The sequence below is a fragment of the Pseudocercospora fijiensis genome (assembly GCF_000340215.1).
Source record: "Pseudocercospora fijiensis CIRAD86 unplaced genomic scaffold MYCFIscaffold_2, whole genome shotgun sequence".
Classification (NCBI taxonomy): domain Eukaryota; kingdom Fungi; phylum Ascomycota; class Dothideomycetes; order Mycosphaerellales; family Mycosphaerellaceae; genus Pseudocercospora; species Pseudocercospora fijiensis.
This window is the reverse complement of record NW_006921533.1, coordinates 4,692,140-4,711,831: the sequence shown is the minus strand read 5'-3', so window position 1 is coordinate 4,711,831 and position 19,692 is coordinate 4,692,140. Positions and strand designations below refer to the sequence as shown.

Sequence of the window (19,692 nt, the reverse complement as noted above, 5' to 3'; positions counted from 1 at the left end):
TCGTCCATCTCCTTAACAATGTCTAGGCGGTGGGACATGACGGAAGATCGGTTCTCGCGCGTCTCTCTCACTGACAGAAGAAAGTTTCGGCAGGCTTATTCCCCGGTCATGTCCGCTGAGATCGCAAGATATTTCCTCTCACCGCCGTGGAGCTCACGAAGGTAACGAATCTGTGAGGGGTGAGTCGGCATAGGTGTGGTATTCTATATTCGCCGACCGTCGGGTGCGAGCAGTGTTATTTGTTAAACTGCAGCCCCCCCCCCCCCCCCCTTTTCTTCGTTCGCCTGTTTGTATGTAGTTCGCAAGTCGTATGGTATCATGTAATAATGGAATGTCGCCTCCCCATTCATTCATTCAGTACACATTGATCCAATCGAAAAAATAAACCCTATGGCGCCGCCGCCTGTAGTTCGCAAGCCCTAAAATTCCGAAAAAAGAAAGGAATCCACCCCCGTTCCTAATAAGGTAGGTACCACATACCCCTCTTGTGCCTCGTGTTATCGAAATGCTCAAGATGTCGATCCGTTCAATGTGCACTTGCTCGGAGCTGCAGACCAGCCTAGCAAGCGATTGGCAACATCAGAAGAGTAGCAGTGAGTCGCAACTCCAGCCTGAAGCAAGCCAGAGCTGTCCAAGGAGCCTGAGTTGTAGATGCGTGCGGCCTTGTAGTATCGCGAGACATCGCCGGTGCCAGCTTTGGCGAGTGCTGCGGTGAGGCTTGTCGACCCTTCGCCTGTTCCGTCGGTGCCGTCTTGGATCATTTGTGTGATGTCGCTGGCTGGGCACGGGTTGACTGGCTGTGGCGCGACTGCCGTCCCAGGATTACAGGTTCCAATTCCTTGGTATGATTGCATGAGTCCAGGATTCGTGACGCTGTAGCTGGTGGTCGGAGCGCGAACGCAGCCGTTGCTCTCTTGCAACATGATGGCAAGGATGAAACGCGCGTCGACGCCGCTGCTCTGGGCAACTGTCTCGATGCTGGATTTGAGGTCCGAGATTTCTGCGGCCGAGTTGTCCGCCACGTTCCACTGCTTGCATGAAGTTGACATGAGGTTCTGATTCACCTCGAAGAGCTGGTCTAGAGACAGCCAGCTGTCTTCCGTAGGCCAACCCTCGTCTGGCTTGCCGGTGCCCAGATATTCAGCGTACTGCACAGAGTCAGAGGAAAGTCTTGAGGTGCTTGATGGCGCAGCAGCGGAAGAGGAGGCGGCGTAGGTCGGAGCGGAGGATGATGACAGAGAAGTGGCTTCAGGTGCAGCAGCTGCCGATGCGGATGATGACGGCAGAGAAGTGGTTTCAGTGCAAACAGATCCGGCCGTGACCGTCACGGTCAAGAAAGTCGATAGCGAGACCGTTGATAGCGATGCCGGGATGCTGAGAGTACTCGTATCTGCACACTTCCCGTAGGCTGGCTGGCACCCTTCGCCAGAGTAGGCTGGGTCGGAAGAATCTCCACAATAGCCCCATTCGCTGCAGGACTCGCCAAATTGACTGCCGAGGCAGGTCTGCGTAGCGGAGCAGAGACCATCAGTCGACACGGTGAGGTCGGAGCGAGGTGTAATAGTCACAGACATGGCACTGCTGTGTGTCGGATTCGGGTGTGGTTCAGGATGTAATGTGCGCGACAAGAGCGCGGGAATGATGCTTGGCAGATGCATTGTGTTGGTGTTGAAGGCGCGTCTCGAAGTGTGTCGCAAAGGAGATGTTGAAGACAGTGGTGAGTCGGAGTGTGTCTTGAGATATGAGCAGAGGAAAGGACTCTTAGCGCGAGCATGTGCTTTTATGTCTGTGCTCAAGGCTCAAGGTGAACCAGATGTGAAGCAAGTGAAAGATTGTTCTTGGCACATGATGAAAGTGAATATTGCTCTTGGGTTCACGGGAATTGACGGAAAGACACCGCTTTCCCAAAAGAGACACAAGGCCATTGTCCTATGGCACCAACATACCGAGACATGGTGCAACGCGGCACATAGTTGGTGTATTGTTGCCGCCTCTTGGGTGTAAAGGGTTGATAGAGAACATAGATCGGCACAAGCTGCTTTACACTCCCAGTGTCCAGGCGCCTACAACGAGCTTGCGTGTGTGGAGCCTTTCACTTTCTTTCTACGGTTGTGATCTCTCTCGCATCTTATCGGTCGGCAATGAACAGCAGAGCTCTTGATCGTGTATGGCGTGAGAGCGCCAGTCATGAACATGATTGAACATCACAAGCTCGTCAGAAAGCCGGCTGAGGAAGTGTGGTGGATTCGCTGTGCAGAGCTGCTTGTGCTGGTGATTCTCACGGAGTGCTGCTGCAGCGTACGGCAGGCTGCCAATGCCGTGTCGACCACCAATTTGTCTTCAAGAACAGTGTTGTCTTCGAAATCAAGTGTGGCTCGCAACGATCCGCAGTCGAGTGTCCTGGCCATCCCACCGTCTCCGCCGTACTCAACGCCGCGATCGTTGCTCAGAAGCCGAAGGAGAGGCCGGAGCTGCAGCAGAGCCTCAGCGTTTCACTGCCGCCGTCATCACGCACGAGCTCTGTGATCAGCACTACTGCCGCCGGTCTCAATGCTGCTCACCCAGAAGCTGGTCCGAGCTGCGCAGGGTCAAAAGGGGGAACTTTCGCTCCTAAACTTCTTCTCTTTTCCTTCTCATCTGCTTGGTGTGGTCTCTCCCTGGTCTGCTATCCATCAGGACTCCATTAGCATGACCACTGAGACCGGTCAACACCCAGAACGAACGGAGGCCACATTTCTTAACAGAGATGATTTGCTCGACCTCGTGTCATTCCATGAGCAACGATCATTAGAAAAGTGGCCGACATACAACTTTTCATCATGTTGTTGCCTTTCGCAGCTGCTTGGAGAAGAGTCTTCCACCCTGTGACGCCTTCTATGTTGACTGAATCGCCGACCTTTCTGTTGTCTTTGTCCACGATCGTGCCCGCTGCCATGCCCGCTGTTATGGGTTGTTTGTGTTTGCTGTGAGGAATGCCAGCCATGAAGGCGACGTGCTCGCAAAGCGGTCAGAGTAGCAGTGCTACATGTCCTCGCCTCATCTGCCACTGAGAACGGACAGCGAGAGGTTTGCCTTAGGTTGCCGTCAACAGCGCAGCAGTCTTCATCGATGACAGCGGCATGTCTGGGAAGTCTCCGAACCACAACTGTATCTCCATCAATGATTCATCCAAAACGCAAGAAGCTGACGGTGCGTAGCAAAGTATCACCAAGCCTGCGCGGCGGCAGGAGTCGAAGAAGCGACGAACACCCCTACCGCCAACAACCAGCGACAAGCGAGGGCCACCCGAAAGACAGCCACCGATTGCGGTCTGGCGACAACATTCGCGGCATTACCAGTGACCTTCATCAAGAAGTAAGCAAGGCTTCGTCGCGCCCAATGCTCCACCAACATCCAAGCCGACTGAGCGGAGCACACATCTGAAAACTCCACCTACACCAGCGGTCTGGCGGAGCAAGAGGCTCAGAGCGACGGCAGGGCCATCAAGAAGGCGGACGATGCCAGTGCAGAAAGACTCTTGCGATAGAGTGCCAATCCACGGCGTATTGGGAGGACTTCTAGCAAACCGAACAGCGCATTGGAGCGCCATGCTAGTCTTACGTGTGCTCTCATTAAGCCAGAGCCAAGGGCTAATAGACATCAAACCGGGAAGAGCTGCGCAAAGAGCTGCGCCAGCGTGGACCTGCCAACAAGAAAGAGCACTCCGGACATCAAAAGCTTTGACAGCACCCAAGCGGATGCTAATCATTGCTACGCCACCTATTGGGAAAATGGCAGCACAGTCATTTGTTGCGGCGGTCTGCAAGGCTGCGGGAACGCCGACCTGCCAGGCAGTTGATCATCGTCCAGTTCCAGCAAGAATATCTGCCACAAGAAGCGTCTGGCGAGTGATCATAGCTCGTCAGGCGACATCTCGGCACATGCGGAGCGGAATAATATCGCCTACCATTGGAGGGTCACTGCCAGAGTGTGATTCGATAATGCGGCATTGTCCCCCTCTGGTATGTGAATCTGCTCAGGTATTAGGGAAGTCCCAGAGCGCACCTGACAGAGTTGTTGCCTGAGATTTGATCAAATATACACCCTAGAGATCGATCTTGAGCTCCGTGCATGCTGCGTATGAGAGAAGTCTTCCCATGGAGCAGTATATGTGGTGTATGGTGAGAGGACTAGGTCTATTCGTGGCTTTTTCTTTCGAAATTGAAGCGTTTCATGGCTTGGCAATCGCAGTATTGCGATCGAGGATCCAGTAAGACGCGATAAAGTCGGTCAATCCAGGACGATGACGCTATTGATTGATATGATCATAGAAGTCAAGCCGGAGCAGATCCAAAACTGAATGTCGATTCCAGTCTCCCAGTATGTCGGATCAACCGATGGCTTGTCTCGACGAGGAGTTGGGACTATGGAGTGCCAATGGGACGCCATTTGTCGTATCTCCTCGGATTACGCCGCGCAATCCAGATTTATATTCAGCTTCTGTGTCATTCATGTACTCGACATACACTCGAGCCGTGTATGACCTCGGCGCATCTTCATGTCGATTGCAGATCCAACGCGCTTACTGCAGGATTTCCATCTCTTTCCCCAATTCGTCGGTCCGTCAAAAAGGCCTGACATGAGCGAAGAGACTTGGCTGATTCGTATGAGGCGCTCAGTGCGGAGAACAATCGGATCTTCGTCGCTATAGTCCGTCCGGCGAGAGAGCAGTCGTCGTCGTGAGCCTGCATCACCATAGCTCAGACCAAGCAAACGCAGAGAGCACCGAGCTGCTCGCTTCGGAATGTCGCTGCGATGGGAAAGCCATGCTGATCGCGCAGAATCTCGGTGACCGATATTCACGGGATTGTGAAGATGGATGGTTGTGCTTGGTTCGTAGGAAGCTGGGCAACACGAGAGCGGACGAGGTGAAGTCGGAGTTAGGTCCGATGAAAAGTGCAAGGACCATCTAAATACTACAAGCCTATCAAATGCACCTCCGAGTCTCGAGGCCTTCTCAGGATTACTCGCTCATTTCACGCCATCGTCGAAGCCCAGCTGCCCAGCTCTCAATCGCAGTCTCAAAGTCATTGTGGTCCGGCAAGAGGTGGGCGAAGCAGCGAAGGTGATAATAAGGACACGCGGTCGCTTGGAGGGCTCCCAGCAACGCGATTGAGAACAGTCGTAGCTGCCAGGAGCATCGACAGTATCGCAGCAGAACGCGCTATAGCCATGGACGCCGTGGGCAGTAATGACATCGCGACATGGGAGACACGAGATACATGGGCTCTGGTTTATGGCAAACATGAACGCTACTTCATAGCTTCACCGCCGACTTTAAATACTCCTGCATCCTATCAAGCATGCGCCAACAACCAGCCTCCATCGATCACCAATGTCGACCCAGTAACATATCCATTGCAAGCAAAGTTGAGCACAGCCTGCGCATAGTCTCGTGCATGACCAGCTCGACCAAACGGAATACCCCACCCATCATGTCTTCGGAAGTGTTCCTTAGCCTGGCCGTCATCATTCGCGATTGGCGTCATTTCAGAGGGGAAGTATCCCGGTGCGAGCGTGTTGACACGAACCTCGATACCAGGTCGCTTGAAGTCGACAGCGAGCTGTTCTGTTACGCTGATGGTTCCGGCCTTCGACGCGTTGTAAGAGAACTGGCCGTTTTGGCTTTCTTTGGTGATGCCAGAGATCGAAGAGATGTTCAAGATTGACCCAGCTTCCGCATAACCATGATCACGGGCAGCACAAAGCAGAGGTAGGAATGCTGCTGAAGTGAAGTAGTAGCTTGCCACGTTGATCTTGTAGACACTTAGCCAGTCGTCGAAGGTTTGGTTGCTCATCATCTCTTTGCTAATGTCCTCGACACTGCCTGTAGGTAGGCCGCCCTTGCCATAATTGACAGATGTGATGCCTGCGTTGTTGACAAGCAGATTGACGCATTTCTCCTTCTCTGCAATTGTCTTAACGCCAGCTTCGATGCTTTGCTTGTCGGTACAATCCATCTGGAACCCAATGATAGAGCCACCGCTCGCTTTATCGGTCAACTCGGCTTCCTTCAGCTTTTCCACCCTTCGACCTGTGATGTACACTTTCACTCCATTTGCGGCAAGACTTCGAGCGGTAATCAGGCCTAATCCGGTACCACCACCTGTGACAACAGCTACCCATCCTTTGGTATTGAAAAGAGAGGCTGCTGCAAGCTCGCTGATGTCTGCCATTTTGTCAAGTCCGGTTGTTCAATCGAATTTCCAGGTTGGATTGTAAAAATCCCCACCTGATTGTTGTTTACTCTCAACGACAAGCCGCCCATGAGGAGCCGGTTAAATGCGATGGCACGGCTTTTGGCGGAGGGGCTCTGATTCGTTGGCCATGGTCGAAGTTCCTCCGATTCTATGTAGCTGCTCTCACCTTGCAGGGCGACTGTCAACCTTTGAAAGTTTTCGTTCACAACATCATCTCTTCTTCATCATACGTGGACCCTTCATCACAGGAAGAGACTCCACCTCCCTTAGACTCGCACGTCCTCTTGCGAAGGCAAAAGTGTTGGCAGACGCTCCGACTGTCGGTTTGTCGGAGCTCACAGGCACCAGCATGTGGTCAGCGCAACGAGAGTCATCTTAAGACATATTGAAACAGGTAGATGTACAGAGTTGGTAGAATGGCATTCCCACTGCATTTCTCATTCACTTCCACATTGTCTTGGCGCGTTTTGCCACTACTTTTGACCCCTGAGGCTCTGACCGGCATCTTCCAAGTTCCAACCACTTGGCCACGCTGCAAACCTTCTGCACGAAACGCGAACCCTCAACTTCCATCGCCATGGCGGACTCAGCAGTGGTACGAGGAGAGTTTATCTACCGCGACGTGCTGCTTGTCGACGTGGGCGGCGAAGGCAAGAGACATGCTCGAGCGGCTCCATCAGAAATTCGGGACCTCTTAAGTGGCAAGGCCAAAGACCAAGTCGGCCATTTTTATGAAGCGCAACTCATCCACTATGGCCTTCAGCGCTCCAAGGTCAAGGACACGGCGAAAGTCCGCCTGCAACAAGCGCTGTCCCAAGGCAAGCTGAAGGCTCAGCCGGCACATCTGGCCGATATGGAAAGCTCCATGAAAAAGGAGTACGCCGCGGCATTGCGCAGAGCCTCGAAAGCAGATTCTGGGAAGGGCACGAAGAGGGCGCGAGAAGACGACGTCGAGTCCTCCGCGAAGAAGACCAAAGTCAGTGTTCGAGTCGGCGACATTTCTATCGACATCGACCAGGCTGGTGCTACCTCTTCAAAGAAGCAGAAAACAACGCCCGCCAAAGTTGAAGCTCCAAAACAGCTCACCAAGACTCCTGCAACGAAGGCAAGTCAGGCCAAGTCGGCAGTTGCTACCATGACGCCACATGCAGGCGTTCAGAAGACTCCATCAGCTGGTCGTACAAAGCAGACCGCCCGCAAGTCAGCACCATGGAGTGGTCCATCTTACCAAGAGTTTCCAGACGGGCCTCGACAAGATCCACGCAATGACCCGGAAAATGTCTTTCAACGCTCATCGGGTGGAACCCCGAAGACCTCAGCTACAACAAAGAAGGAAGCGAATGTCAAGAAGGAACCTCATATCAAGCGAGAGCCAACCGGACCTCGGAGCACGCCCAGCATCCGGCGCGCTTCGCCCATCAAGCATGAAGGCTATCTCTTCGATCCGGATGCCATGGATACTCGAGCCGACATTTCCGAACGTCAACTAAACATTACTGGCGTCTACACGATATCCTGCCCTCAAGTCGCCGAGCAGCTTCCAGAAGAAGCCGACAACTTCCGCCTGTTCATCTGCGTCGACAATGAGAGCGGAATTACTTGGGGCGGCTTCGAGATTGCGATGAAGTCTGGCAACATCAAGATGGACGACATCGACTTTGCCAGGTCTGTGAGTTTTGGATGGCGTGCGAGGGATAGTTGGGAGGGCGGCCTGAGATTCGGAAAGGGCTGCTTTGGGGAAATCGCCTTTGAAGGCAATGGCAATGTTCGTGGCACGTTTCACGGACTCTTTAACGAAAGTATGGAGTTTACTGGCCGCCGTCGCACAGGACCACTCTGGGCGGGAAAGAGTGCATACAAGTTCAAGCAGGAATGGGATGCATTTCCCAAGGAGGCATATGGTGACTGAAACTGAACTTGGCGTTGAATCCATTGCCAAATTGGCCCATACTCTTCTTGTTGGATACCAAATCACATTGACGGTTGCTGGACTCCGGCTGAGATAGAGCCTCCTTCTGCAGAAGGCATTGGACTGCATATGACATTTGAACCGAGCTGCCGATTTCAAGACCACCTCATCATTTCGCTCTCGAAGATTTCTTAAACCCCAGTGCCCATCGCCAAGCTCTATCTTTACGACGGTGGTCCGTCAGTGATGGTTGGTGAAAGAATTTTTTAGGTAAGGTAACGCATTCGAAAACTTCGGTGTAGAACGAGATGGGCTGAACGTAACGAAGTACGGCCTGAGACTGCTGAGCCTATCAAATGCATTACTTTTGTCCGTGCTACAAGTCAATCGTCGGCGAAGCGTATGGCGTTGTCGTGAAGAGATGACTTTCTGTCTCAATTTTAACTGTCGACTATTTCTCTCCCATATCAAACAACAAGAACTCAGCTGGCCTATCCCCAACACTCCTGACCTCTATCTTCCCCGGTGCTTTCGCACCTTTGACAAATGCTCCATCGCCTTCCCCAAGTTCGACGCCGCCAACTTCAATCTTCGCACCGCCGCTGTTCGGCTGCTTGCGATCACTCATGACGACGTGCACATACACATTACGATCTCCAGCGCCCACAATCTCATGCTCCACGCTCTTGCCAGGAGCTAAGATGCTAGCATCCATACTCAAATCCGCATAAATCGGAATCGGCTCTGTCGCGCCATCTGTACCACTATGCCGATCCGTCGACTCCACCATCCTCACGAGCGTGTCCATTTTCACCTCGTCGGAATACTTTCTAGTGCAATATGAAGGCTTCAGGGCACGCACGTTTGGCTTGGCCCAGATTTGCAAGAAATGGCAATCTTGCTGCTCGTTTCGGTTGTACTCGGAGTGCCGGATACCTGTGCCGGCATTTGTGAATTGAACTTCGCCTCGTCCGAGGTTTTCCAGATTGCCCATGCTGTCCTTATGCTCGAGCTCGCCATTTACGATGTACGACCAGATTCCGAACTCTGCATGGCTGTGGGTTCCGAAGCCTGTGCCTCGCTCCACCCTGTCCTCGTTGATCACGCGGAGAGGACCGAAAGACTCGTATCGTGGGTCATAGTAGCTGGCGAAGGAGAATGTATGGAAGGTGTAAAGCCAGCCGTGATCGGCATGGCCTCTGGCATTCCAAGGCCGCTTGGTGACTTTGAGGTTTGAAGTGGCATTGGCTGCCGTGGGTGTGGTGGTCGTTGCCATTGCTCGCTTGCTCAGACTGGTACTGTGCGTGTAGATTGCGTGAGCGCTGATTGCTGTTCTTAAGAAGACATCAAAGACACTTTACCGTTCGGAATCGCGAATTATATATGTTTCGAGTCAATGGTGCTGCTGTGATGCTATCCAAATGGCTGACAGTTGATGACTAGAGGGCTCGAATAACAGGTTAAATATCCAATCCGGTTCTTTTTGCTGTATATATGCGGGATACCTGGTCTTGGCTGAGACAGTAACCTTACTCACTTCACTGCATGGACAGTCCAGCACAACGTCTGCGTTGCCGTGGCCTTCAGCTGTTCGAGCACTCTCGTCATGGCCTGGACACTACACGCACTTCTTCTTTACCAGCGAATGTCACGAAGTTAAGGTTTCCTTCCCGTCGACTTCAGCCTCGGTTGATCACAGTGGGGTGGGATAGTGGGAGGCGTATGTAGAGCACAGGTCGGCAGCTGCGATGAATGAATGGTCTCGCAGCTATACCTACGTTATTGTATGTTATGAGCATGCATTTTCGAGCACCGCGCCCAAAATCACTCGTGGAGCTATTTGCTCTCACACTCACGCTCAGCGTCCTGTGGTATCTGATTCTCGGCCAAAGCCGCAATCAGTCCGTAAAGCCACAGCGAAACAAGTCAGAGCGTTTCTTACCATGTTCGCAGCTTCCAGGCGCGAACGACACGGTCGTAGTGCTGAAGACCAGTGTCGCGGAGCTTGAGGAGCGGCTTCCTATGCACTTCGACACGACTCTGCAGTGCTATCCCAACTACCTCATCTTCTCAGATCTGAAGGAGAAGTATCAGGGTCATCACTTATTAGACCCATTGGCTTCCGTGAGCGCGAAGATCCGCCTCTCCAATCCCGATTTCGAGCTGTGGAGACGCGTTCATAAATCTGGACCCGATGCTTTGGAAGACGAAGAAATATGGCGACCGGAAGAGACCATGAAGAATCTAGACAAGTGGAAGTGGCTCCCGATGGTCGAACGCACCTTGGCAGAGTACCCTGACGCCGCATGGTACATTCTACTCGAGACAGACACTTATCTGTTCTGGAGCACACTGCTGTCCTGGTTGAAGGCCTTCGATCATACCCAATCATACTACTTTGGATCTGGCAGGTGGTTCGATGGAAGTGAGTATGCTCACGCAGGCGCGGGCATCGTACTGTCGAAGACTGCAATGGAGATTATAGTGCAGCATTACAGCAACAGCCAAGTCGGATGGGAGCGCTATGTTGCGAACAGTGAGCACGGCGATGTTGTGCTGGGCAGAGTGCTGGCGCAATCTAAGACCACTCTATCGCCAGCCTGGCCTCTGCTGCAACAAGAAGGCCCAGCGAAGTTGGACTTCTCTTCGCAGAACAACGGTAAAAGGCTTTGGTGTTCTCCAGCAGGCTCATATCATGGCTTGTTTCCTGGCGATATTGGCGAGCTCTGGAAATTCGAGCAACAATGGATGCGAGAGAAGCCAGGCCGTATGATTCGACATAGCGATATCTTCAGCTCGTTCATAATGCCGCGCCTACTTATTCGATCTGGCAGGGTGGACGACTGGGATAATTATAGCGGCGACTTGGACATCGGAAAAGATGACACGGATATGGATCAGTGCCGACAAACCTGCGTTGATCATCCCTCGTGCGTGCAATACTCCTTCGCAGATGCTAAATGCAAATTCTCAAGCGTGCCGAGAATGGGAGCCTCTAAGAATGGCGTCCAATCGCGCTGGCTGCTGGCAAGAGCGCAGCGTTTTGCTGATCAGATTGAGCCATGTCCTCCCTGAAATCGAGCCTAGAAGAGAAGATCATCGATTATACTCCTACTGAAGAAGTCATTGTCCAGTCACCTCGCGTCACTTTCCAATGGAATGAAACGCCCATCTAGCTGCAAGAGTTATCAGGTCGGCGCGTTGCAGTCCGGTGAATTAAATTGCCCGGCTCGATCAATGGCGTGTCGACCGCTCTGTCAATTAAAAGGTTCCAAGCTGCTTTGCTAGGATCACCTAGATTGTGTGAGCTGACTTATCTTGTGGCCTCGACGCTCTGCTGCTCAGGAACAATCGAGCTGTCGGGCAGTGTCCAGGATGTCTCAAATCGCGGCTGGCCGCCGTGTCGTGGTATGGCCTCGGCGCGGTGTCACTCAACTACCAAGGCCTCGCACTCATGGCAATCTTCTAGCCTGGGCAGTTTAGATTGAAACTCGAGTCAATGATGGGGCTTGCTGCTGAAAGTCTTTAGCTTATGAATCTATGCTCGTTATCGTGCAGTGCTAGCGGCTTGCTGTTTTGCCACATCGCTCTGATTCCAAGTCTCTGCAGCTTTTGTTCCAAGCGGCAAAGATATTGGGAAGCCATTGGCGTTCGGCGACGAATTATAAGGTCTCCCCGGACCACTCCCGGGATCTCCATTCGCGTAGCCATTCATGCCACCAAAGCTATGCCTTGGCCCATGTTCTTCCGTCGTCATTGGCGATTGCGTGAACGCCGCGCCTGGACCAGCGTCGTTCTTTTTCGCATCTCCAAGATTAAGAGGTAGCAAATGATCCTTGGCTGCTTCTCGCTCCCGAACCTTCCTATCCTGCTTCTCAGCATCTGACGTTCGATCATAGAGATAAAGTCCGACAAAAGTGAGCAGAAAGCCAAAGCCTTGTACTCCAGTCATAGGATTGCCGAACCAGACTATGGCGAACATAATGACCACGACTCTTTTGATCAAGCTTGCGACCGAGTAAGTCACAGGCGAAGTCATGCCGAGTAAAACGAATGCTACCAGGCTTTGGGCAAAATGGAATGTTCCATTGAAGAGGAATTCCAAGGTCAACCTGCCGTGGTCGAGAGAACCCGGTCGTACTCTGAGATCGATAGACGCATCGTGATAGAAGTCTGCCATGAGTGCAAAGCCCTCGGACCAAAGCCAAATTGGAAAGGTGAAGCCAAGTGCCATGAGTGAGGAGTAGCATAATAGGTTGAGCTTGTCGGGTTTGCGTCGTCCGATAGGTACGCCATCTGCTTCAGCGCGGGCAGAGTCGGTGAATATCTTCTTGGAGACGATGTTTTGAGTGACGAAGAGAATGGCGCTGCCAAAAGCATTCAGCAGTCCTAGGAAGTTCGCCTTGAAGCTTGCGGAGCAGGCAAGGATGACTCCAATGGTAAGCGGTATTAATGATAGGTAAGTAGGGGCGGAGTATTTGACGTTCAGGAACAGTCGATAAGCGAGCACGGTCATGAGAGGCGAAAGGCCTTTGATCGTGTGGACCAGCGAGACAGGAATTTTGGACATGGCATCCGAGTTGAGAATATGGCCTCCGATCTGGAATGCGGTCAAGGGGAGAGTGGCCATGATGATGTCCTTGCTAGGCTTTCGAATGCCGTTCTTCAGCACCGGCATGGCATTTCGTATGATGGCATTGCGCTTAGCAAGCCAGGACAAGAACATGCACCAGAACGAGACCAGGGCGAATTGTATGATGGTTAGAGTCACAGGTTTCGGCAGTGCAGTCAAGATGGCCTTGGACGAGGTATTGGTGAGGATGGATGTGGAGTACCAAAAGGCACAGAGGAGCTTTGAAAGATTAGCCCAGATTGCAAGTGTATACACAGGCTTGGACCTACGACTAGCTTGAATGAGACAGGAGCCTTGAGTGATTCGGCAATCTCATGCGCGTTCTCGCTAATGCTCGCAGTCCTCCCTCGTGTCCGAATGGTATGAATGGCCTCACTCAAGCTCTTTTGCCTGCCATGTCTGGTCTTACCAGCATACCCGTTCGCCGCCCATCCAGCTCGACTGCCCCTATTCGAATCTCTTTTTGCAGCGGGCCATCGTTCGCTCGAATGCAGGCCTGGAGGGAGTCCATTCGGCAGAGGTCTGGGGCTTGGTCCGCGCGAAATAACCTCCCCGTCGTCGGTGATGGCGCTCTCGTGGTGGAAGTCTGGGAACTTGAACTTCTGCGGCGCAGGATTGATTGAAGAGGAGCGTCTGCGCTGCTCGAGACCTTCCGTAGCATGAGCGTGAGTGGGCATGTCGAGCTCAAGCCCGAGGCTGGCTGTGAGAAGGGAGAATGTGTCGGCGGCTACCGCGACCAGGCCATCACCATCGCACTGTATGGTGTCGGCTCGTGGGAGTTGTTGCTGTGCTTTCTCGTCGTGTTCGCCGCGCCGCGTGCTACAGATATGGATGGTGATGGAGTGCAGGCGATTCGTGTCGTGTCCTCAGTGCCAGTGGTGGGTTGCGCTGTGGCTGATGTGGGCGGATCGCGTGCTCGCAATCGCAGACCAAGCCAATCTCAACGATCTCATAAGAGCATGCAGTGGTAGTGGAGGCATACCGTGGGCATGCAAATGAGAGTACAGTGGGCATGAGAATGAGCATCACCATCATAAGTACACATGTATGGACATGACCCTACAATCTCATATGCCTCCAGTCCGAGGCACAGACATGCCATGCTAATACTATTGACCTTGTCCCAGCGCGAGCAATATGCTGTTGAGCTTGAGCAGCATCTGGAGCTCGCTGGCTCAGATCACTACAATATCGCCAGTCACAAACGCCTTACCTTCCTTGCCAACTTTCCAATTCTCGCACGAATGGCTTCTGCTAGGGCCATTTCAGATCGGTACTCGCGAGGCGCTTTGGGCTGCCGATCCTCTTGAACACTTTGGCGGCTTCAGATCTCTTGCATATGACCCAAATGCGGTCTTCAGAAGCTCGTTGCCCGTTAATGGAACCACCGGCTGGTCGAATGTCACAGCACAGCTCACCGAGCCGAGCGTCCAGAGGAACGGTGCCACCTTGTCCGTCGACTTTCAGAATGTTGACTGGGAAGCTCTGAGGAATGCATACGGCTGGGCAGCGTATCAATGGCAAGCATGGATAAGGGGTGAGATATATGTCCAGTCCAACAAGACTGAGATTTATACCCTCTCTGCTCCACAGCTCCTCGAGTGGTGGATTGACCATGTTCACTACTTTGGTGGCGACTTCTACGACTACAGTCGAGCTTCGCCAGTCCTGCGCTTGACGCCTGGCATCCATCGCATCGACGTCAGGATCGTGAGAGATGTTAGAGCCTTCGGTGGAGTAGAGAGGCCAGCTATGAACATCACCCTGCGATTGGACTATAGCTATGCAGGACTGAAGCATGTTGGAAAGGTGCTCATTTCCGACACGATCAACTCGCCTTCTGGCCAAGGTCTAGCCAGTCCATTCGGGTCTGCTTTGTTACGCAATGATGGAGACGAGGAAGTCACCATTTCCGCTGTCGAGGCTACACACAACGCCTGTCTGGCAGACCTGTGGCTTACCGAGGAGATACGTATCGCTCCTGGCCAGACGAGGCCAGTGGCTTTCCGCGTGCGATGCGTGAGGCTCGACTGGCGGATCAGGCTGGACTTCAAATTTCGAGTGGCCGGTAGAGACCGCATTGAAACATTGACCATTCTAGCAGAGCCCATGCGCCGCAATCCAGGTGAGCCTCACAAAGTCACTTTTCCTCATCCCGGTGGCATTGTCTCTTACGCTATTCTCCGACCGCCTTCTCGACGAGCTGTCGATACAGTACCGCCGAACTCAACATTGCCAGTGCTGCTTGGATTTCATGGCGCCGGGGTCGAAGCGGAATGGGACAGCGTAAGGCTGGCTTTGCAACCACTTCCAGATTTGCCTGCCTGGGTATTATATCCAACAGGCGTCACGCCGTGGGCTGGCGATGACTGGCATGCTTTCGGATTCCCAGACGTTGAAGCTGCAGTGGAGATGATCCCAGATTGGATCGAAGTCAACGAGTGGCAAGGACCAGGTGTTAACACTCAGCAGTGGCTCGTCGCTGGCCATTCGAATGGAGGTCAAGGCGTATGGTATGCTTTGACGCATTGGCCGGACAAGGTCATCGCTGCAAGTCCTATAAGTGGCTACTCATCGATACAGAACTATGTGCCGTACACGTTCTGGCAGCCCAGTGACCCCCTTCGTACATCAATTATACAATCAGGCCTTCTGCCCTATCGACATGAGCTCTTGCTCGCAAACGCGAAGGGCATACCTGTGCTTCAGCAGCACGGCGGAGCCGACGATAACGTCCCTCCGTACAATTCTCGTCTCCAGAGCCAGCTCATTCGCGAGGCTGGCGCAAACAGCGAATACTTTGAATTCGCTGGCAAACCACATTGGTGGGATGGCGTCTTCACCACGACTCCTCTGAGAGACTTCTATCAGCAGCAGATTGATCTCAACATTGCCAACGTTGGCAGAGCGCCAATCACGTTCCAAGATTTCTCGCTCGTGGTGGCCAACCCAGGAGATACTGGTTCCAAGCACGGCTTCCGAGTTTTAAACTTGATAAATCCTGCGCAAATTGGACGCTTAGATGTCTCCTTCGATCCTACGACATTGGCATGCGCGATCAGCACAGCCAACGTGAGAATGTTCTATGTTCCACATTACTTTGGCCACTGCAGCTTCGTCACCATAGACAGACATGAGATATCGCTGCTTGTGAGCAGAGATCAGGGTCAAGACTGGAATCTCGAGCTCATCAATGGTACTTGGGGCTTTGAGGCCACCTCATCAGACAACACTCGTCCAAGCATCCGCCGCATGGGCAGCCAGCTAGGACAAATGGACTCAATACTGCGCACCCAAGGGCCATTTCAGATTTTGCAGCATTCAAAGCAAGCACATCACATTGCACTGCAGATATCCCGTAACCTCTGCCAATACTTTGCTGCTGACACAATCATCAGTGAGGACTGGGACGAAGCATTTACCTCAACAGGCAACATCATCAGCGTTGCGATCGGCAACGATCTGCCTTCCGGTTTCTTCAAGGACCATCCCATCCAGATCGATCAAGGCAGGAGCATTTCCATTCGACACTTCTTTGGAAGTCCAGGCCACTATGACGACTTGGCTGATCTCGGTTTGGCCGCGATATTTCTGAGACCTCTGCCTATGGGCAGACTGGAATTGGTTGTTTGGGGATCTGATGCTTCGATGCTTGAGGTCGCGGCACGGCTTGTACCGATGATGCCGGGGAGTGGTCAACCGGACTTTGTAGTGATGGACAAGACAATGCTCGCGAAAGGATTGAACGGTGTGCTGGCGATGGGCTTTTTCGACAATTTTTGGGAAGTGTCGAAGAATTCATTCTTTGGTTGACGCGATGCTGCAGGGACTAAATAAATGGTCGTGGATTAGCATCACTATACATACTATCATGTGCTTTTCCTGCGTCCTGTCATCCACATCATGGCTATTCATTGAAATACTACGCATTCAGAATCTAGTGCCTCGGGTTCTCAGCATCCTTGAAACTTCTGGGTTTAGGCTGCGTATGCCATCCACCACGTCCACCATACATAGGTTTGGACTCGTCATAACGATGATAATTCTCTGGACCTCCCTTGCCCCAGTTGTCCTTGTGGTCCTTGTAATCATGGCCATTCTTAGACTTGACCTCACTCAAACCAAGACAATCTGCCATTTTGAAGAAAACATCAATGGAGTTGTATACGCCGCCGAAGATTTCTTGACAAGGGCCCATCGCGAACAGAGCGACGTCGGTCAGAGAGTGGACGCCCTGGTCGGCGGAAGTTGGAAGCGTTCCATTGACGATAAATCCATTCTGATCATCTGTTGGGTTCACGAAAAAGTCGGTACTTGAGAAACCAGTGATGTTCTTAGCGGGGACTCTTGGTCCGTCTTTGTGGACACGATAGTTCTCGCGATGATCTGGGTTGGCACCGACACCTTGCGCGAGAGTATATCGAGGATCCCAGTTGGACGGGAAGTTGCTATCAGAGTATCGGAGATTGCCCGTATTGATGTACTGGGAGAGGCCAGACTCTGCGTATGTTCCGACAGCATGGCGCTTGTCGCGGTCGTTGCCCTGAGCGTCGGCGTACTTGGTGTCGTAAGAACCGAAGACATCGAAACCATGGCCGTGATCAGCTGTAACCACGATCAACGTGTCCTTGAAGATGCCCAACTCCTTAAGGTGCTCGATTGAGTGCTTTACAGTGTCATCGAGCTCCAACAGCTCACCAAGAGCACGGTCGTAGTCGAGAACGTGCATCATCTTGTCCACTGAAGCGGCTTCGGACATGATGAACCAGCCTTTGTCTCCAGCGCGGTTGTGGAGGATGTCGATGGCCTTGAGCGTCATCTCCTTGAGTCCAGGCTGATCGGTTGCGTTACCGCCCTGGCAGTCCGGATAATTCTTGCCCTGGTTGAGGTTGGCCGTGTAGATATTCCTGTCGAGCCACTTTGCCATGTTTGATTTTGTGAAGATGCCCAGAGTGCGTTGGTCACTTGGCGTAGCATCGAGAGTGGTCTTGTTGTATACCACGTTGTATCCAGCATCTCCGAACACCTTGTAATAGTCTTGATCCTTATACGTATCGCCACCAAGTTTCTTGGCACAGAAGTTCTCAGCCCCACCTCCGAAGAGAACATCAGGTCCGGACCATTCAGTCCAGGTGTAGTTCACCACACCATGGATAAAGGTATCGATAACATGTGGATATTCGCCTCGATCTCTAGTGTGGGCAGTAAGAGCAGCTGGAGTAGCATCTGCAATGTAGGCGGTCGAAACGATACCAACATGGCCCGCATAGAGTCGGTGGAAGATCTCGGCGATCGACTCGACCTTGGGGTCATCGAATGGATCTGGAGATGAGTCTCCATAGACACCAAGCGCATTGACAACTGATTTGTGTCCAGAATACAAAGCGGTCGCGGAGTTGGCAGAATCAGTAATGAACGAGTCGATCGAGTGTGTCATCTGGTGACCGACCACGGGGAACTTGTCCAAAGCTAGAGTGCTCTGATATTTGCCATTGATCGTCTTGTGTGCAATGAGACGAGCAGCAGTGATCATATTTGTGGTCATGCCGTCTCCGATGAAAAGGAGGACATTCTTGGTCTTGCGGACCTGTTCGATGTCTCGGACGTGCCAGTGAGCGACTGTCTCCGTGTGGTTGTATTTCAGAGTTGCCACATAGTCTCCGGGCTCGTACAAAGCCACTCTTCGCCATGCCTTTGAAGCCACGTTGACCATGGAAGGTGTTTTAGCATCTTGTGCGAACAGGTCTCTGGGAAATGCTTAGCATCGAGTTTTGGTCGCGTAACTGGGGACCATCGGTTTTACTTACTCGTACCAGCTAAAGTCCCAAGTTTCAAGCTCTGGCTCACCTAAACCCAGGAACTCTGAAGCACTCTTGGCCTCGGCACCAACTTTGCCAATGGTGAAGCTGAAGTTCACATCAGGAATGCCATCTGTCGCTTCTGATCCATTCACTGGAGCGTGGACCTCGACCCTGATATCGAAGTACTGTCCAGCCAGGAAGTCTTGCTGATCTGGTGGAATAACACAACCAAGAGTTGGACCTTTGGATTCACAGTCAGTATGGATCTGTGCAAGACGTTACAGCGAGAGAGACAGTGTGCACTTACAGGTGCCAAGTCGCCGGAAGGTCTGCGCGCCCACGAGCGAGATCAGTGCAGCGACTGCAGCTACAGAAGAACGAAGGCAACGCATCCTGAACCAATGAAGGGTAGTTCTAATAACTTAGAGACGCACGAGAAACAGAGCTCGACCTTGATGGAACCTCGTGGCCAACCCTGCGCGTCTTATATCCGAGGCTCTGTCACACACTCCGCCCCTCGCCCAGCTCGGGGATTTAAGCCAAACGTAAAATCGCGCTTTCCATAGTAATCCATACGTAAATCTCGATGGAAACGTTCGATAGGGGTGCCATTGTCGGGATATAGACTAATAAGTAGCTTGTAAATAGACAGGTAAATATATAGAGGTAGAATTGTCGACTAAATAACGTAGATATTAGGTAGTAGCCGTCTTAGCGCATACTTAGCGTTAATTATGTAATCTACGACTTTATAAGTAGGCCTATATCTCGAGCATATAAAGACTACTTTCTACGCTAGAGTAAATAGCTAGCTACTACTATCCTATATATCTTTAATCTTTACTAAATAGGCCGCACTACTAGTCGCTATTACCTTACCTTTGTATCTAGCCGACTTCTTTAGTGCTTTATAGAAATATCTCTTCTTCTAAGTAGCCTCCGGTTAGTAGCGAGGGTGCAGTAGATAAGGCTAGAGTTATAGAAACAGGTTCTTAGCTAGTACCGCTTCTATCTATTTAAGCTAATTTAATCGTATATCCGGCTCTTAAGAGATTAAGCCGTTTAATCGTTACTTCGAGGCGAGGTCGCGCTATATTAGAAGGTCGCTTT

At 52.1% G+C, this 19,692-nt stretch overlaps 9 protein-coding genes across 9 annotated transcripts; 4 read left to right on the top strand and 5 right to left on the bottom strand.

The window, feature by feature from the left end:
* Window positions 1-557: 557 nt before the first annotated feature.
* Window positions 558-1,148, bottom strand: MYCFIDRAFT_101380 (uncharacterized protein; the record flags this gene model as incomplete). Its single annotated transcript, XM_007925449.1, has 1 exon — window positions 558-1,148. A coding segment is annotated over one exon (591 nt), but the record flags the coding sequence as incomplete, so codon positions are not given.
* A 554-nt stretch (window positions 1,149-1,702) lies between these two features.
* MYCFIDRAFT_172094 (uncharacterized protein) lies at window positions 1,703-5,302 on the top strand (the record flags this gene model as incomplete). Its single annotated transcript, XM_007925448.1, has 18 exons — window positions 1,703-1,717; window positions 1,747-1,998; window positions 2,036-2,111; window positions 2,150-2,319; window positions 2,346-2,522; window positions 2,566-2,765; window positions 2,792-2,956; window positions 2,988-3,066; window positions 3,097-3,337; window positions 3,364-4,055; window positions 4,089-4,207; window positions 4,231-4,312; window positions 4,353-4,602; window positions 4,631-4,709; window positions 4,739-4,907; window positions 4,943-5,086; window positions 5,116-5,220; window positions 5,258-5,302. The coding sequence occupies 18 exons, from the start codon at window positions 1,703-1,705 to the stop codon at window positions 5,300-5,302; spliced, it is 3,060 nt and encodes a 1,019-aa protein (XP_007923639.1).
* Window positions 5,269-6,215, bottom strand: MYCFIDRAFT_151365 (uncharacterized protein; the record flags this gene model as incomplete). The annotated part of the gene is made up of 1 exon (XM_007925447.1): window positions 5,269-6,215. The coding sequence occupies one exon, from the start codon at window positions 6,213-6,215 to the stop codon at window positions 5,337-5,339; it is 879 nt and encodes a 292-aa protein (XP_007923638.1). The 3' UTR covers window positions 5,269-5,336.
* A 601-nt stretch (window positions 6,216-6,816) lies between these two features.
* MYCFIDRAFT_84470 (uncharacterized protein) lies at window positions 6,817-8,148 on the top strand (the record flags this gene model as incomplete). Its single annotated transcript, XM_007924709.1, has 1 exon — window positions 6,817-8,148. The coding sequence occupies one exon, from the start codon at window positions 6,817-6,819 to the stop codon at window positions 8,146-8,148; it is 1,332 nt and encodes a 443-aa protein (XP_007922900.1).
* Window positions 8,149-8,554: 406 nt separating this feature from the next.
* On the bottom strand, window positions 8,555-9,502 carry MYCFIDRAFT_210473 (uncharacterized protein). The gene has a single exon (XM_007925446.1). The coding sequence runs from the start codon at window positions 9,422-9,424 to the stop codon at window positions 8,600-8,602; it is 825 nt and encodes a 274-aa protein (XP_007923637.1). The 5' UTR covers window positions 9,425-9,502; the 3' UTR covers window positions 8,555-8,599.
* Window positions 9,503-9,945: 443 nt separating this feature from the next.
* MYCFIDRAFT_45202 (glycosyltransferase family 31 protein) lies at window positions 9,946-11,223 on the top strand (the record flags this gene model as incomplete). Its single annotated transcript, XM_007924312.1, has 1 exon — window positions 9,946-11,223. One exon carries the CDS (start codon window positions 9,946-9,948, stop codon window positions 11,221-11,223), a length of 1,278 nt encoding a protein of 425 aa, XP_007922503.1.
* A 472-nt stretch (window positions 11,224-11,695) lies between these two features.
* On the bottom strand, window positions 11,696-13,644 carry MYCFIDRAFT_60839 (uncharacterized protein; the record flags this gene model as incomplete). Its single annotated transcript, XM_007924480.1, has 2 exons — window positions 13,051-13,644; window positions 11,696-13,000 (listed from the first exon to the last, which is right to left on the bottom strand). The coding sequence occupies exons 1-2, from the start codon at window positions 13,456-13,458 to the stop codon at window positions 11,696-11,698; spliced, it is 1,713 nt and encodes a 570-aa protein (XP_007922671.1). The 5' UTR covers window positions 13,459-13,644.
* Window positions 13,441-16,594, top strand: MYCFIDRAFT_186587 (uncharacterized protein; the record flags this gene model as incomplete). Its single annotated transcript, XM_007925445.1, has 3 exons — window positions 13,441-13,615; window positions 13,980-15,853; window positions 15,995-16,594. The coding sequence occupies 3 exons, from the start codon at window positions 13,441-13,443 to the stop codon at window positions 16,592-16,594; spliced, it is 2,649 nt and encodes an 882-aa protein (XP_007923636.1).
* Window positions 16,595-16,610: 16 nt separating this feature from the next.
* Window positions 16,611-18,974, bottom strand: MYCFIDRAFT_151356 (uncharacterized protein; the record flags this gene model as incomplete). Its single annotated transcript, XM_007925444.1, has 3 exons — window positions 16,611-18,528; window positions 18,589-18,823; window positions 18,890-18,974. The coding sequence occupies 3 exons, from the start codon at window positions 18,972-18,974 to the stop codon at window positions 16,719-16,721; spliced, it is 2,130 nt and encodes a 709-aa protein (XP_007923635.1). The 3' UTR covers window positions 16,611-16,718.
* Between the last annotated feature and the right edge of the window lie 718 nt (window positions 18,975-19,692).